Source organism: Dasypus novemcinctus, chromosome 21, assembly GCF_030445035.2.
Source record: "Dasypus novemcinctus isolate mDasNov1 chromosome 21, mDasNov1.1.hap2, whole genome shotgun sequence".
Classification (NCBI taxonomy): domain Eukaryota; kingdom Metazoa; phylum Chordata; class Mammalia; order Cingulata; family Dasypodidae; genus Dasypus; species Dasypus novemcinctus.
Window position 1 is genome coordinate 23,058,990 of NC_080693.1, and position 16,697 is coordinate 23,075,686.

The 16,697-nt window shown below is 45.6% G+C and overlaps 1 protein-coding gene across 1 annotated transcript in view; it reads right to left on the reverse strand.

The window, feature by feature from the left end:
• GLP2R (glucagon like peptide 2 receptor) overlaps window positions 1-16,697 on the reverse strand; it is a 139,229-nt gene that overhangs the window by 39,255 nt on the left and 83,277 nt on the right. The window contains exons 10-12 of the mRNA XM_058283482.2: window positions 16,349-16,436; window positions 14,746-14,850; window positions 9,933-10,054 (exon numbers count right to left, since the gene is read on the reverse strand). Of these exons, the coding sequence (XP_058139465.1) occupies window positions 9,933-10,054; window positions 14,746-14,850; window positions 16,349-16,436 (315 nt within the window). The remainder of the gene's footprint in view (window positions 1-9,932; window positions 10,055-14,745; window positions 14,851-16,348; window positions 16,437-16,697) is intronic.

Sequence of the window (16,697 nt, forward strand, 5' to 3'; positions counted from 1 at the left end):
ACCTCTTCTCTTACAAGGAGTCCTTCATGAATACCTCTTTGTTTTCTGTCATCTCTGAACCCCCAAAGCACTTGTAGTTTGTGTTATAAATTGGGGCACACATCATATTATGCTTAATGATTTGTTTGCACTAGTCTTGTCTTCAGGCTAGACTGTTAACATCTCAAAAGCAGGAAAAGTGTTTTTTGTTTTTAAAATTGATAATTCAGATGGCATATCATCTCACAGAGTCATTTGAACATCGTTTATCTTTTGGGGGTATGAGACTAACATATTTAATTATATAACCTAATTATCAGTTCCTGAATTCATAGTCCTTAAAAACATCTGTGCATGTTTTAATGCTTTCTAGAAAAAATTAGGGGGAAAGTCTTGTTTTTTGTTTGCCCACCTTAGGCTGGTTTTCCACAGAAGCAGATCCTGAGGCTAGGATGGGAATGCACGGAAGAAGTTAGAGAGGGAAGGTAAAGGTATGCTTTATCAAGTCTGACTACTGTGGTGGGCAGCTGGAGCTTGACCACACTGGAGAAGCTCTGGAAGCCTCAGAGTGAACCAAGAACAAGCAAGCTAGGTGTTTATTATATATATCATTCCTGCTAATCATCGGTGGAGGGTTACTCCCAGGGACACAAGTTCTCTGGCACTTCTGGACTGCCTGTCAGCAAATAACCTGGGCTCCAGAAACCAGAGAACTGGCAGAGAAATGCATATACTAGTAGTGAAAAGTCAGGCAGTTGGCACAAAATCGGTGAGGGCAAGGGGATGTGAGTGAGGCACCAATAGCGTCTGCTACAGTTAAACTGCACTTCTTTAGAAGAGTTCCTAAAACTGTTCTCGAATTCAGGTCTCTACTAAAACTGGATACTCCCCCTAGAGGCTCAGGACCACCAAAAGTCTTCAGCTGGCTCTCGGGACCAACAGGGGACATGTACATCACTTAGACCCTTTATGAAATTCTTCATAACCCGTGTCTCATATTCATCACCAAGGAAATAGGCTCTCTCATACATAGCTGAAGGGAGGGTATTAGGATGTTGGTTTCCCCTACAAGAGACAAGTTTAAATCCTAACACCCCCATCCTGTGGGTGTGAACCCATTTGTAAATAGGACCTTTGGTGATGATATTATTAGTTAATGTGTGTACGCTTTTGTGAATAGGATCTTTGAAGATCCTATTTAGATGAGGCCAGGTTCAATAAGGGTGAGCCTCAATCCATATTAGTGGAGTCCTTCTAAGCAAAGGAAATTTAGGCATAGAATGTTAATGGAAGCCAGAAGGCAGTGGAAACCAGAGGCGCAGACACAGAGGAGAGAGCTTAGCACGGAATGAGGGTGGTCTGAGCACAGCAGACTGGGTGACAATGAGTCCTGCCAATATTTTGATGTTGGACTTCTAGCTTCCAAAACCGTGAGACAGTAAATTCCCGTTGTTTAAGCCCACCAGTGCATGGTGTTTGTCATAGCAGCCCTGGCAAACTAAGACAGAATACATGTTACAACCTTTTTGGAGGGGAATGTGGCAACATCTAACAAAATTACATATGCCTCCATCTTGAATGATCCCATTCTAGGAATCTTCCAAAAGACATACCTCCACAAATATGATCCAGCATACTCACACACGGTTATTCACTGTGGCACTATTAGTAATAAAATCTTGGAAATACCCCAAATGGCCATAGGAGAGTAACTGAAACTGTATTTACAAACACACAAGGTGAAGTATTTGGCATCTGCAAAAACATACATGGAATATCTCTATGGACCAATAGGGAGTAATTTTCCAGAATACATTGTCAACTGAAAAATGTAAGATGCACAAAGGGTATACGGTAACTACCTGTTATATTAGAAAAGTGGGGAAATAATGTATTTACACATTACCTTGGTTTTGTAAAAAGAAACAAAGGATGAATCTTATAATTCAAAAAGAAGTTGGAAAAGAATGAAAAAAGAAAGAGAGGATGAGCCCAAAACTAATTAAAAATGGTTATTTAAAGAGGACCATGGGAAGCGGATTTGGCTCAATGGATAGAGCATCTGCCTACCACATGGGAGGTCCAGGATTCAAACTCAGGGCCTCCTGACCCGTGTGATGAGCTGGCTCACACGCAGTGCTGAAGTGCACAAGGAGTGCCGTGCCATGCAGGGATGTGCCACGCATAGGGGAACCCCATGCGCAAGGAGTGCACCCCATAAGGAGAGCCACCCAGCGCAAAAAAAGTGCAGCCTGCCCAAGAATGGCGCCTCACACATGGAGAGCTGACATAACAAGATGATGCAACAAAAAGAAACACAGATTCCCATGCTACTGATAAGGATAGAAGCAGTCACAGAAGAACACACAGTGAATGGACACAGAGAGTAGACAACAGGGGGGAAGGGGAGAGAAATAAAATAAATCTTTAAAAATAAATAAATAAATAAAGAGGATCAGTAGGAATAGGGTGGAGGAGATAGGAACTTCCCTGAGTATACGTTTTTTTAAAAATAAATTTATTTTATTTTGTTATTTTTAAGATTTCTTTTTCATTTATTTCTCTCTCCTCCCCAACCCCCATCCCCCCCAGTTGTCTGCTCTCTGTGTTCATTCACTGTGTGTTCTTCTGTGTCTGCTTATATTCTTGTCAGCAGCACTGGGAATCTGTGTCTCTTTTTATTGTGTCATCTTGCTGCATCAGCTCTCCATGTGTGCGGTGCCACCCTGGGCAGGCTGCACTTTTTTAGTGGTGGGCAACTCTCCTTACCAGGTGCACTCCTTGTGCAAGGGGCTTCCCTACACAGGAGACACCCCTGCATGGCAGGGCACTCCTTGTGCACATCAGCACTGCACGTGGGCCAGCTCACCACACGGGTCAGGAGGCCCTGAGTTTGAATCCTGGACCTCCCATGTGGTAGGCGGACACTCTATCCATTGAACCAAATCCACTTCCCCCTGAGTATACATTTTATATAAATTTACCTTTCAAGCACTGCCAATATTTTAAGTATTAAAAAATGAAGTTAAAGAGAAAATGATGAAAAATGCAAATCCTAAAAGTTAGCACTCCTAGAAACAAATGAACCAAACTGTATTTCTAATTAACATAACTATATAGAGAAGATCATTTTGAAAAAAAAATTGTATAATTTTACATTATTAGTGGGATATGTGCTAAGGACCAAAAGAGCTGCGAAGAAATTTTAAACTTTACCAAGTAGGATATATGGCTAGTGGTAATTTTAGCACTATAAGTTTAAAACTATTTGACATGTATTGTAGGCAAAGGTAAATAAGTAAATATGTTAATAATATGAGGAAGCAAGCTTTTCACTGGAAGAGAAGAGAGAAATGCAAAGCAACAGGAGCTGATATGGCTCAGAGGTTTGAATGCCAGCTTCCCATATAAAATATCACAGTGTAATACCCTTCCCCCACCTCAAAAAAAACACAAAACTACACAAAGAGAAGATGAGTTTACCAAAATTCCTATAATAGTAACTTTGAGTCAGAATTATCAATATGAAGACTTCATTAAAACAAACACTTTTTAACTCTGTACACGGAAAGATCCTATTGGTACTTGTACCCCAAAGCAATTAGCACACCTAGTAATGAGATTTTGGTTTCTTACAGTGGTTATATGAATTAATGTCCTCAATCTTAGGAGGTACCTGATGAATACATAGGAGTGAAATCCCATGATGTACGCAATTTATTTTAAATATTTCAGAAAGAGAGACAGAGAAAACAAAGGCACAAAAGTTAAATTTTAAATCTAGATAAAGGTTATATGGGTATCTATTTTATTACTCTGAGCTTTTCTGTAGGTTTGAGATTTTCAAAATAAAATGTTGGAGGGAAGCAGACTTGACCCAGCGGTTAGGACGTCCGTCTACCACATGGGAGGTCCACGGTTCAAACCCAGGGCCTCCTTGACCGGTGTGGAGCTGACCCATGCGCAGTGCTGATATGCGCAAGGAGTGCCCTGCCACGCAGGGGCATCCCCCACGTAGGGGAGCCCCACACGCAAGGAGTGCGCCCCGTAAGGAGAGCCGCCCATCGCGAAAGAAAGTGCAGCCTGCCCAGGAATGGTGCCACACATGGAGAGCTGACACAACAAGATGATACAACAAAAAGAAACATAGATTCCTGGGCCGCTGACAACAACAGAAGCGGACAAAGAAGATGCAGCAAAATAGACACAGAGAACAAACAAACAACCGGGGTGGGGGGAGAAGGGGAGAGAAATAAATAAATAAATCTTAAAAAAAATATTGGAAAAAATTATATATATTCAGTGATATATTTTATAAATGACATTCAAAATTTTAAAATCACTAAAATTATATATTAACTTATATATATAATATTTATCAATTACTATATATGTCAATTAAATTGTGTATTTGAGAAAAAGAAAGTACTTTCTTTAAGAGTAAAGAAAATAGCTTAAAGTAAGGCAAGATAATTTACTTCTGTACCACTAAACATAATCGCATACCAAGGAATCTAAACATATTTGCTAATGCTTACTTTTGCCTGTGCACACACAATCTCCTCAAAAAGTGCCATTTAGCATGCATAAGGACCCCCAGTGTGTTGTTAGCTGGAAGAACATAACATATTTTGTTTGCCAAACTGTGAAGAGCAAAGATTTACTAACACTGGACTTTTTTGGCCAAAACTTCAACCCTCTACTAGAAACACAGGTAAACATGGCCAGAAGTGTTTTGGGTTGTTTTCTTCAAGTATTTGAATTCTTGGGAATACAGCCATTTGCAAGGGGCGGGGGACGATGCCCTTGTCCTCACTTTTCAAAAGAGAGAAATCTTTAACTTCCTGTCTTAGAAAGTAGAGTTTTCTAATCTTGCTGCACTGCCGCAGCAGCTGAAAGGGTGGTGGGGCTGCTGCAGGCCTCTACCCAGAGGAGGCAACCAGGAGATGCACCTGGGCTGGAAAATTCCTAGTCAGCACCTCAGTTCTCAACCTCGGCCCTTGGCTCGGTTAGGATCACCCGGAGCACTCTGGATCTGTACTGATGCCTTAGGCCCCACCACAGACCAGTTGAATGAGAATTTGTGAAACCACTCACTTAATCTTTATTAAGTGTTCTAGAGTGTGTAAAGGTGATTGCACATCCCAGGGCTGGACCAGGGGGAGAGGTAGGGGTTTTCAAATGTGGCCACTGTCATCAAGTAGCTTACCATCCAGAAAGGAAGATAAGGAATACGTACAATTTGCCTAATTCAAGGCATACAATTAGAATGACTTTAATGGATGACAAAAGTCAGACAGGTTTTTGAGATAGGGCAAACCCAACCCAGCCACAGATGTCATTTCAATACATTTAAGAGGTGTACCTGGGAAGCAAACTTGGCCCAATGGGTAGGGCGTCTGCCTACCACATGGGAGGTCCAAGGTTCAAACCCCAGGCCTCCTTGACCCGTGTGGAGCTGGCCCATGTGCAGTTCTGATGCACACAAGGAGTGCCCTGCCATGCAGGGGTGTCCCCCACGTAGGGGAGCCCCACACGCAAGGAGTGCGCCCCGTAAGGAGAGCCGCCCAGGGCAAAAGAAAATGCAGCCTGTCCAAGAATGGCACCACCCACGTGGAGAGCTGACACAACAAGGTAACACAACAAAAAGAAACACAGATTCCCATGCTGCTGACAACAACAGAAGAGGACAAAGAAGAACACACAGCGAAGGGGAGAGAAATAAAAAATAAATCTTAACAAACAAAAAAAAAGAGGTGTGCCTTGTCACACTGTAAAATTGTATAAGGCACACAGAATCCCACCAATTCAAATCAGGGAATAAATTAAAATTCCCTGAGGGTATGAAGGATCCAATGGAAGAGCCTTCAGTGCCCAATGAGGAGATATGATAGACTTCAGAGAGCCAGGGGCAGGCTGCCTCCCTCTAAGCTCTGAAGGGCATGAACCACAACGAGGGCTGGGCTGCGAGCTGCGTCACAGCAGATAACTAGGTAATGAAATAGCTTGACCAGGGAAGGAAAGATCAGCTCCTTCTGAAAGGGATGGTCTTGGGCAGGGGGATCTTAACCGTTTTTGTTCCATCGGCCCCTTTGCCAGTCAGGTGAAAACTACCTTACTAAGTCCACACTGTACTGTGCATTACTTAATAAATACATCACACCAGCACCAACATGGCCCCACAAGAACAATGGTTTTTTTGAATTTCAACTGAAGCTCACTGACCATTGTTAAGACCCCCTGGTCTTGGGGCTCAAGATGTTGGTGAGGGTAAAAAAAATCGCCCCAGTAGGCCCCGTGGTGTGGTCGCACTGACTTGTGAGAGCTTGCTGACAAATTTTCAGGAATGTTGTGGGCTCATTGCTAAACACAAGCATTATTAAAACCAAGTATGTAAATTTACAGTGAAATAAATTACAGTCAAGCAAAAGTAATGAACACACACAACTCCCATCACATCCTCCTTATTTTTTTCACATTTCACATTCATCCATGCTCTTATTTGTGCCACTGTATCTGTATGGTAGTGTGAAATCAGAATGATCAATGATTTTTCTAACCATCTTGATTTGCTCAAGCTTCCATTTTATCCAGGGAATTATAAAGAAGAGACAGAGGTTAACTGAAGCAGGATGACATACCAGTAATCCTTTGTGGTGCTGATTTTAAAAAAAACCTCCCCCAGCCTGAGAGGAAGAACTGGAACAGAGTTCAAGCTGACACCAGCAAAGTCTGCTGATCTTCACTAAATAGCAACAATCTTACGTCACCAAATGGCCACAGTTCAGGAAGCGGATTTGGCTCAAGGGATAGGGCTTCCACCTACTACATGGGAGGTCCAAGGTTCAAACCCCGGGCCTCCTTGACCCATGTGGAGCTGGTCCACGTGCAGTGCTGATGTGTGCAAGGAGTGCTGTGCCACATAGGGGTGTCCCCGCGTAGGGGAGCCCCACGCGCAACGAGTGCGCCCCGTAAGGAGAGCCACCCCGCACGTAAAAAGTGCAGCCTGCCCAGGAGTGGTGCCGCACACACGGGGAGAGCTGACACAACAAGATGACGCAACAAAAAGAGACACAGATTCCCAGTGCTGCTGACAAGAGTACGGGCGGACAGAGAGGAACGCACAGCGAATGGACACAGAGAACAGACAACTGGGGGGAGGGGGGAGGGGAAATAAATCTTTTTTTAAAAAAAGAAAACTAAGACTCATTGCAAATAAATAAATCTTTTAAAAAAAGAAATCTTAAGACTCATCACACCGAGTTGATATCGTTAATGAATTATTATTATATAAGAATTAAGGAAGATAAGCTTGTTAAAACAGCTATTTAAGGTACCTAGAGAATCTAATATATTAAAAATATGCATGCAGCTTAAAATGTAAAAGGGCATTTAAGTAGTTTGTAAGTGGCTCCAAAAATAATCAAAGCTCTCTTTGAAAGTATTAAAATGTACTGGATTTATAATAGAATAATAAGCTGTATAAGCTGACCTTAGTAACTTAGCGGAAAACTAAGTTCTAGTTTTTTGAAAGTCAAATGAAATATTAACTTTTTAAAAACCCAAATAGCCAAAAACAGGCTTTTCTCTACAGAAATGCCACCCTCAAGGACACCAAAAAGCTCCCACCGACAAGTAGACTGGGATCCTGGTATTACCAATGAGCCAGAGGCCCGGGGCTCAGTCCAGGGATGAAAAAAAGAAGAAATTATCTTATGGGGACCAAAGAAGATACTATGAGCAGAAGAAATGCTATAATACTCCCTATCACATGAGCAGCAGTTGTCAGGTCATAGGTTCATCACTCAACATTCATTGCCAATTTCAAGCCTCACAAATGACCAGGCAATTATTGACATCCTCAACCCCACTTTATGGATGCTTGGAGAGAGGTCATGTGGCTTAAGTCACGCTGATGTGTTTTTAGAGCCAAACTCTTTGCCTTCCCCAGTCCCCAAATTTTAAACTACTAAAATATATTTAGTGTTTGATGGAATATAGTGCAATGGCTTAAGAAAGCTAAAGAAATTAAAAATGCAACTCAACTATGGAAGAGGACACAACTTGAAGGAGTAGGGTGGTTTGCAGACTCAAGCTAGGACCAAGACTTAGCTCAGGAAATATTTAGCACCTGGGAGGGATAAAAGGGCATCTCAAATTTACTCACCAGCCCAAGCTGGAAACCTGAGTTTTGATTCCCTTGATGCTTACACTTTCCTTCACCTCCAGACCTGGTCCTACCATTTTCTCTTTAGTGACTGTAAATCCTTCCACCCTCTTCCCTCAGCTCCCACTAACATCATTCTCCTCTTATCTGGGCTGCATTACTGAAAAGACTCCTACCTGGTCTCCTACCCCCAGCCTCTGGTTCTCCATCTTGCCAGAGGTGTCCTTTCAAAGCCTGCTCTGAATTAGGTCACTAGGCCACCTGAAGGTGCAAATGGTCCAAGACAATGCCCTGACTCCTCATCTGCCTGCCTTCTCCCTAAATCTCCACTGGCTGTTGTTCTCCTCCCCAGCACCCTCCCCCACCTACACAGTAGCACTTCAAGTTGCCCCCCAGAGTCCCACGCACTCTTTGACTTCTGATCAGTGCTTATCCTTCTGCCAGGAACGATCTTGTTTTCATGCTTTCCGTGGCCATCTCCATCTCACCCTTTGGGGCTCAGCTGGGTGCTGCTTCCTTTGAGAAGTCTTCCCTGGTCCCCAGTCCAGGTCTGTTTCTGTCATAGCGGTTACCACGCTGCTCTGTTCACCTGTCGCTGTGCTCTGAGACACTAAGCTCCTTGAAGAAAGCCTCTGTGTCTTATCACTGTCTAGTCCCAGTGCCTGGCACAAAACCTAGCTCACAGTAGGTGCTCCATTAATGTTTGTGGCCTGCCTGAATGAAAGGAACCACGATTTGGCCCTAGATGTCTGTCTGATTCTCAAACACCTTTCCCTCTGTTTCATTCTGTCTCTTGCACTTCACACTGAGGGAAAGTGGGCAGGACTGGGACAGCTAGGAGGGCTTTAGGGCGGGGAGCAAAAGACAAGAAGAAAGTGAGGATGAGCAGGCTGCGGTTGGGCAAGCACTGCGAAACAAGATCACAGAAAGAAAACGCTCGGAGAGAAATCCGAAGCACAGATCGGTTCATTCAACCAGCCAACATGTGCTGAGCAGCTTCGACATGCCAGTTAGTGTGTGAGATCCAGGTAATGGTGGGAAAGTCATAGTTACAGCATGCATGTTGGGTTTTCTCCTAAGAATTTTATGTCTGTCAACCCTTTAAATCTTTGCAACCATTCCATGTAGGAAATACAATCCCCACTCGATGGATGAGGAAACTGAGGCATAGAGAAGCGAGGTAGCTTGCCCCAGGTCCTAGGTGGAAGAGCCTGCGTAAGAAGCTGTGCTGCCTGTCCCTCCAGCCTGGGCTGGTGACCCCTGTACTACGCTGCCTCCCTCGAGGCACACCATTCCCTCTTCTCCCTGAATCTGCATGCTCGTAAGAGGGACACATGACACATGAGCAGGCACATGAGAAGTTCAGAGGACAGCGTGGGCTTTAGAGGGAATAAATGGTGGTGGTTTAGAAAGTGACCAGGAGGCCACTCTCGATTGGTGGCCATGGAACACCTCTGAGAAGGAGACACTGGAACTGTAACCTGAATGAAGAGAAGGAGCCACCCAGGGAAGACTTGGTGTTCCAGACACAGGGGCAGCACGTGTGAAGGCGAGGACCAACGCCGAAAGGCTGACCCCTGTGCAAGTTCATATTTCGCCCCCGTGGTCGAGGGATTCAGTGGCTGTCACAGGCTGCTGCTTTGTGTGATGCTGGACCTTCTCCTGCTCCGACCAAACCTGGGGCAGACAAGCTGGAGGAGGGCCCTTTGCAGCTGGCCGGCGCCTCAGTGCCCTGGCGGAGTGGCTGGAACCCCGGGTGCCTCACGGCCAAGCCGAGCGGACTCACGTTTTCGTCGGAACTGTCATTCTTGGCGCATTCGGACACATCCTCCCAGATTCTCGTGGAGTTCTCCTTTGTCTGCCAAGTCCCCTGAGGTAGGCAGCGTCTATAGGCCCTTCCTGAGCTCTCTGAAAGTAAACAGAGTTTTAGAGGAAAGGTCACAACACGCAGCCTGTTCTCCCAGCACGCCGTCAGGCCCTCACCCTCAGCACAGAGCTGCGGAAAATCCCAGGGAAAAATGGTTTTCATTTCCCTTTTGGGGGCTCATTAGAATTCCTACTGTTTATTTAGAATGGAGAGAAAAACACGGAGGCCTCTAAGTTTCATTAACAAACCATGATCCGCTAATGTCCGCTGTGTTTACCCAAAGTCTGTGGAGTTAGAACAGTCCCTGGTGACTCAGGGAGGTTATAGCTGCTCCAGGGTGCATCCAGCTGGGAGACGCTGACACCGGGTGCCAGCCCTTGCTCAGGGGGGCATCTCCCTCTGATGAGGAAGAAAACCCCGCTCTGCTTTGCAGCCTTGGGCCTGGCACACCCACTCTCTGAGCCTGCTGGTTTCTTCCTTGGGGAGGATAATGATGGTTATTCATTCTTCACCCCATTTACTTATTAGACCCTCCACAGTCATGGGGAGGATGAAATGAAAGGAGCAAGTGCTGGGTAAAGCAGTCTGCCCCCGTTAACTGTTCTTGTGACTTCATCACGTCTATCTACATCAGGAGTCCTGGGCCATCTGGAGGACCAAGGACTAGACTTGCAAGTGAGAATAGAAATTTGTTGGAACTTCTTAGTCCTGAGCCCACACAGAGTGGGCCAATGATCTCAACTTGGAGAACTCCCTTGAGGCATCACCGTAGCATGCACTCACTGCCCACCAGGCAGACAGCTCTGCGGGGATGGCTCACCGACGCCCAAACAACGTGCCTCCAAACCAACTCTTCATCTCCAATCTGCCTCCCCTTGATTCCCCAAGGCCCCCCATTCTTCCAGTTCCCCAGGCCCCAAACCTTGGCGACACCCTTGCCTTCTCTCTGTTACTCTTCCCCTCATCGGGTCCATCAGCCCAAGCTGTCCTCTCCACCTTCAGATATATCCAGAATCTGACCACGGCTGCTCATCTCCAGCTACTAGTCTCATGGGAACCACCATCACCTCTCACCTGGATCACTGCGAACGCCTCCAATACTCTTGCCCTCGGCCTCTGGCTAACCCAGCAGCCAAATGCCAGTCATATCATGTCACTCCTTGGCTCAAAATCTTCCCAGGCTCCCAGAACACCAGGCAGAGTCCTTCTACAGCCTTCCACAAAGCCCTACATGCTGACCCCACCCCCTATTGCTTCTTCCCCTCTCTCACCTTGCTCCAGCTGCGCTGGCCTCTCTGCTCTCCATCGAACATGCCAGACGCACTCCCCGTGCCAGGCCTTTGCTGGCCCCTCTCTCCTCAACGCTATCCCCCTCCTTGCTAAATACTTTAGCTCCTCTAAGTCTTCAATGAAATGTCACCTCGTCCTTGAAGTCTACCTGACCACCCCATTTAAAGTTCTTTAAAATGAGGTAGACCTCATTTAATTAAAACAAGGAAAAAATATATATGTATCCTTTTCAAACATACTCTAGACTTCACTTATTTATGATGTTTATAGGTTTTTGCCTGCCTCCCCTACTAGAATATAAGCCCTACAAGGAGAGGTCTGTGTTGGTTGCTAATCTACCCCCAAGCACCTAAAACAATGCCTAGCACCTAGTAGGTCCTCAGTAAATATGTGCTGAATGAGTGACCGTCAAGAACGCCAGGTCACTGAGTTCGTGCCTTCCCTTTGCACCAGGTCTGGATCAACCCTGTCGCCAGCAGGACTGGGGGTGCAGCCCCTGGGCCCCCTGAGCAGAGGGCTTGGGGGCTTCTGCTCCTCCATCTGTCCTGGCCCAGTGCCAGCCTCTGAGTTCTGTGACCAAAGCCCCTCTGCTCCCCTCCCCTGTGTCCACACCCCTCTGCAGTAGAAGGGTCTGCTGCCCTCACCTCAGGGCTCCCCTGAAGGCCAGCAATGGACCCCCAGCCTTTAATCCCTACTCTGCTTTAGGATAATGTGAACTTCATTTCGTACCCATGGGACTCTGCCCAGTTATAAACCCAATAAACTCTGTACAAATGGGGGAAAATTAAGCCATGGCATTTAACTAATCTCTGCTCATTGATTCACCTTTCAGAACACTGGATAAAGAGTTGAGTTTGTTTTTAGGATTAAATAAGATAAATATGCCTGGAGAGGATTTTTTAAAGTAATGTTTCCCCAACATGTTACGCTGCCTTCTATCGTTTTATTTTTTGAAGTTGAAATAAAGTTTAAAAATAGTTTAGAAAATAATTTGTTTAAAATCTTATGCATAGGCAATATGAATTTAAACCAGAATCATAAATAATTTTTTATAAATATGCTCGTATTTTTCTCAAGTAGAAAGTCATGTCATCAAAGGACATCCAGATGAAGCGATACTGAAACTGTATGAAAACCTATCTTTTAATATATCTTTCCAAACCACCAGTCAATTCAAAATTGTTAAGAACGCCACATGACACTCTTGGAGCACCTTGCTCCCCATGCTAGCAACAATGCTCTGCAAGTGAGAAATGGGGACACAAAGACCAAGGAGACACAGCTCCAAGTCTTGATGCAAATAGAGAGCTGTCAAGTGTTAGAAATGAAAGGCATAAGCCTGTGCAAAAAAAGGGGGCAGGTTGACTGTACTCCTGGGCAGAGCCAGAGGGGTTTTCTAGAGGATGAAAGGCCCAAGCTAAGAACTGAAGTTGAGTTCACAGGCAGAGCAGGGAGGGCAGAGCTTGGAGGCATCCAGGGGAGGAGAGGCCTGAGGTGGTAGCCGGGGACCCGGATGGACCTGGGCAGTGTTCATTTGGCTGGAATGGAGGGGAAAGAGGAGGTGAGAGAAGGTGCTGACCAAGCCGCAGGGCCAAGTCACGAGGGACTTGCATGGCATTTGAAGGTGTCAGTGACGGGGGCCCCACACAAACCCACGTGCATTTCTCCCCCTGCCCCAGATGGCTTCCTCGTCTGTTTGCTCACTGTTTGCACTCGTTGTCTGAGGGCTGTTTTTTGGTCATTGTCTGCTCTTATCTGTTTGTTTTTTCTTTAAGAGGCACTAGGAACTGAACCTGGGACCTCCCATGTGGGAGGGAGGTGGGCACTCAACTGCTTAAGCCACATCCACTCCCCCAGTTTTAGAAACTTTGTGGAGGATGCGTTGGAAAGAGGACCAGGGAGGAGACCCGGGAAACGGCAGTGGAGGGCGATGAGCTGAAGCAGGAGCTGTGGGGTGGGGGTGGGGGAAGCAGGAGCCAGAGAACTTGGCTAACACCTAGCTGAGGGGCAAGTTTGGGTGGAATCAGGCAGAATGTGAGACCTTTAATGAGATGGGGAATGTAAGGGAAAGAGATTCTTTTCCTTTCCTTCTCCATTTTCCACTCCTCTTGGACCTTCAATTTCCACACCATCAGATGGCAAGTCACCATTCTACCACTGGTATTTTTCTTTAATCTCTCCCCTTCCCTCAAGCCCCTGCCTCTGCTAAGTCCTGGTTCTCCTCATCTCTTTTTCTGGACCACTGCAGTAGCTCCCAAACTCGCTTCCCTGATACCCTTCTATTCCTCTGGTCTGACAGGCACAAGCTGTCAAACAACAAATCTTATTAGGTCCTTCCCATGTCTTCACACTTGCAGTGGCTCCACATCATTTTCCTCTACAAGTCAACTAAAGTCCTTAGTGTGATGCAGTTTCCTTCAGGATCAGTCTCCAGCCTTGTTTATGAGTCCCATATTCCATCACACTCCATTCTCACTGTTCTCTCCCTTCACATATTGTAGTGGTCACTCCTCTGTCATTTCTCACGAGTGCTCTTCCTCATCCCTTCATGTTTACAGACGTTCTTCTCAAACCCTGCCCATTGTCACTACATTCTCTTTTCACCACAGGGAACCACTGGGAAACACTGTCCCACCCATAAATGCATCTTCCTTCTAAACTCTCTCTGCACTAGAAGACTTGAAAAATTAAAGTCAAATTTTTACTGATTTATTGGGTTGAAATCAACTGCAAAATCTTACCTTCCTGGAAAACCATTCTTACTTTACCATGTCTGGAATTCTACTAATTGCTTGTTTCCTGGGAGTGATTTTACCTGGTCTTACATTTGCAGTGGTTTCGAGGCAAAGGCAATGGTTTTCTCCCCAGGACTTGCTTCTCTCCCCTTCCAGAATAAAATAGGGAAGAGGGGGTGGGGGCTGGAGTGAGGGTGGGATATATCCTCCTGGGTTCCTAAGGAGTATTTGCTTCCCCTAAGCAGGATCTGGACAAGTCAAGTGGCTAAATTCTCCATCCAAGTCCCATGGGGGTTAAAGGCACCGATTCACTGGCTGCTTCTTCCAGTGTTTACTCAAGAGTCATTTTAAGGCCCTTCCTCCTAATCTAACATGGATGAGAGAGTCCCAGTCTTTCTCCTCTACCTCCTTCTTCTCTGACAATTCCCACCCTTGCTGCAGCCAGATTCTGTGGTGGCAGGAACTGGGCTCTATAATCTCCACAGCAAAAAGAGCTCTTGTATATCGAACATTAGGGAATAGGAGAATTTTGGACAGATAAGAGGTGAAACAGAGCAAAGAAGGCAGATGTGTCGCTGAGAGTTTAGAGGGGACATGAGAAAAGCACCTAGTTGGAGTCCTCTCACTAACCACTCCTTGGCTGGTCTCCCCAAGAGAGACCAACCTTTAAGGAAAGAGCTGAAAATTGGTAAAATAAGACTCATTACCTTTGTGCGACGAAGGTAAGAAGGAAGGGCAGGGAACAGAGACATTTCCTGGAGAGGAGTGAGGCCAGCAGAAATAATTATCAAACGTCCCGTTACAAAATATGCCTGTGAAGAGAAGAGGGGCCCAAATGAACCATGATGTGTGAGCTCGGCAGATGGATCAGGAATGAGGAACGATACAGAGAGGACAGGAATGCTTACGGCAACCCCAAGCTTTGTGGCTTCCTCTATCCAACTTGACCTCCGACTGTGGTCCAGTCAATTATGTCAAAGTGTACGTCACAGTCACTTTGGTTTATTTTACATGAACAGAACTCTCATAGAAACTCAGGTCAGCAGGAAGTGAAGGGTCAGCCAGTTGCCTTATTAACTAAATAATCAAACCTTCACCAATTAGATCCTAGAAAAACATCACCCCATGAAATTGTGCAAATTATTGAGCAGTGGCTATAAGACGATCTGTGGAATTGAGCTTCTTGGTCAAGTGCATCCAACATGAGCAGTACCTGGTCATATTTCTCCATTTGGAGATGGAGCCAATGGCTGTTGTGAATACTCAGACAATCTCAAGCTCAGGGGATGTTTTATACTCCAGAGCTTGGCATGGGGAAGCTATAAACCAAGTCCATCTTTACAGACCTCCAAGAGTCAAATGAAGAGGTTACTTCAGGTGGTATCCCAAACTCCCATATTGCAAACTCCTGGTTTCTGGGAACCACACATCCTTCCCAGTCTAGAAACTCAGGGCTAACAACCAGGTTATCTCCCTGGGCCCACGGAATCTTTAGAGGGAGAAGGGTAGGGCTTGAAGCCTGGGGATGCCTTCAGGTCAGGAAAAGGCAGGCAGGGTTTATAATCTGTCAACCTCCAATTCCCTGAATGAAATGATCTGAAAGAAGCCTGGAGAAAGAGGCTTCGATCAGGTTCCCAGTGCTAAGGGGCAATGGGCCAAGTCTGTTTTCCTTCTTAGTGTAGACTTGCACAAGAGATTATTATGCCCTGGGAGACTGGGGACCCCTCCCCAACCAAATAGGTTCCCAGGTTAATCCACGATAGTTATTTAGGTCATATAATTAGGTAGTAAGTATGCTGGGATGAATTGATTTTCATCAAAGATGGCGGCAGCAATAGATATTGTGTCTCACGTGCTCTTTTACATTGAGATGTAGGGAGACTATGTTCCCTCCTCTTGAACTCAGGTGGGCCTTTGTAACTGTCTCATCCAACAGAACATGGCAGCAGTGACCCTGGGTGACTTCCAAAGCAAGGTCATAAAATACAGTATGGCCCCTGGTGGTTCTTGCCCTTGGAACCCAACCACCATGCTGTGAGGAAGCCCAGACCTCGTGGAGAGGCTGAGTGGCGGTGTTCTGGACAGCAGGCCCAGCTGCACTCTCAGCTGACAGCCCGCATCCACCAGCAGACGGGTGAGTGAGTGAGCCCCCAGTGTTCAAGAGTTCCAGGGAAAAAACCATCCCTAACGTGCCCTGTCTTAATTCCTGATCCACAGAAACTGTAAGAGATAATAAATGGCTATTGTTTAAAGTAACTAAATTTTGAGGTAATTTGTTACACAGCCATAAATACTGATAAATGTGCTTACCAGAGGGTTCGTTGAGTAAGTCTATATGACACATATTTTTGTACTCAATCCACTTCTGAACTGTCTCCTTAAGGAGAGATCCTGTAACCTGAGCAGACAAAAGCACTGTGACTCCCCAGACAGCAGCAAACGCAGATGTTACCTTATTATCATCTCAAACCATGTCTCTCAAACCTTCACACTAAAGTACCTAAAGTACCCCTAATAATCTACACTGAGAAGAGACTTTCTTTGACATATTATGTTCTTTCTTAAAAATATATATGAGAGGAAGTGGATGTGGCTCAAGCAATTGAGTGCCCATCTCCTACATGGGAGGTCCTGGGTTCAATTCCTGGTGCCTCCTAAA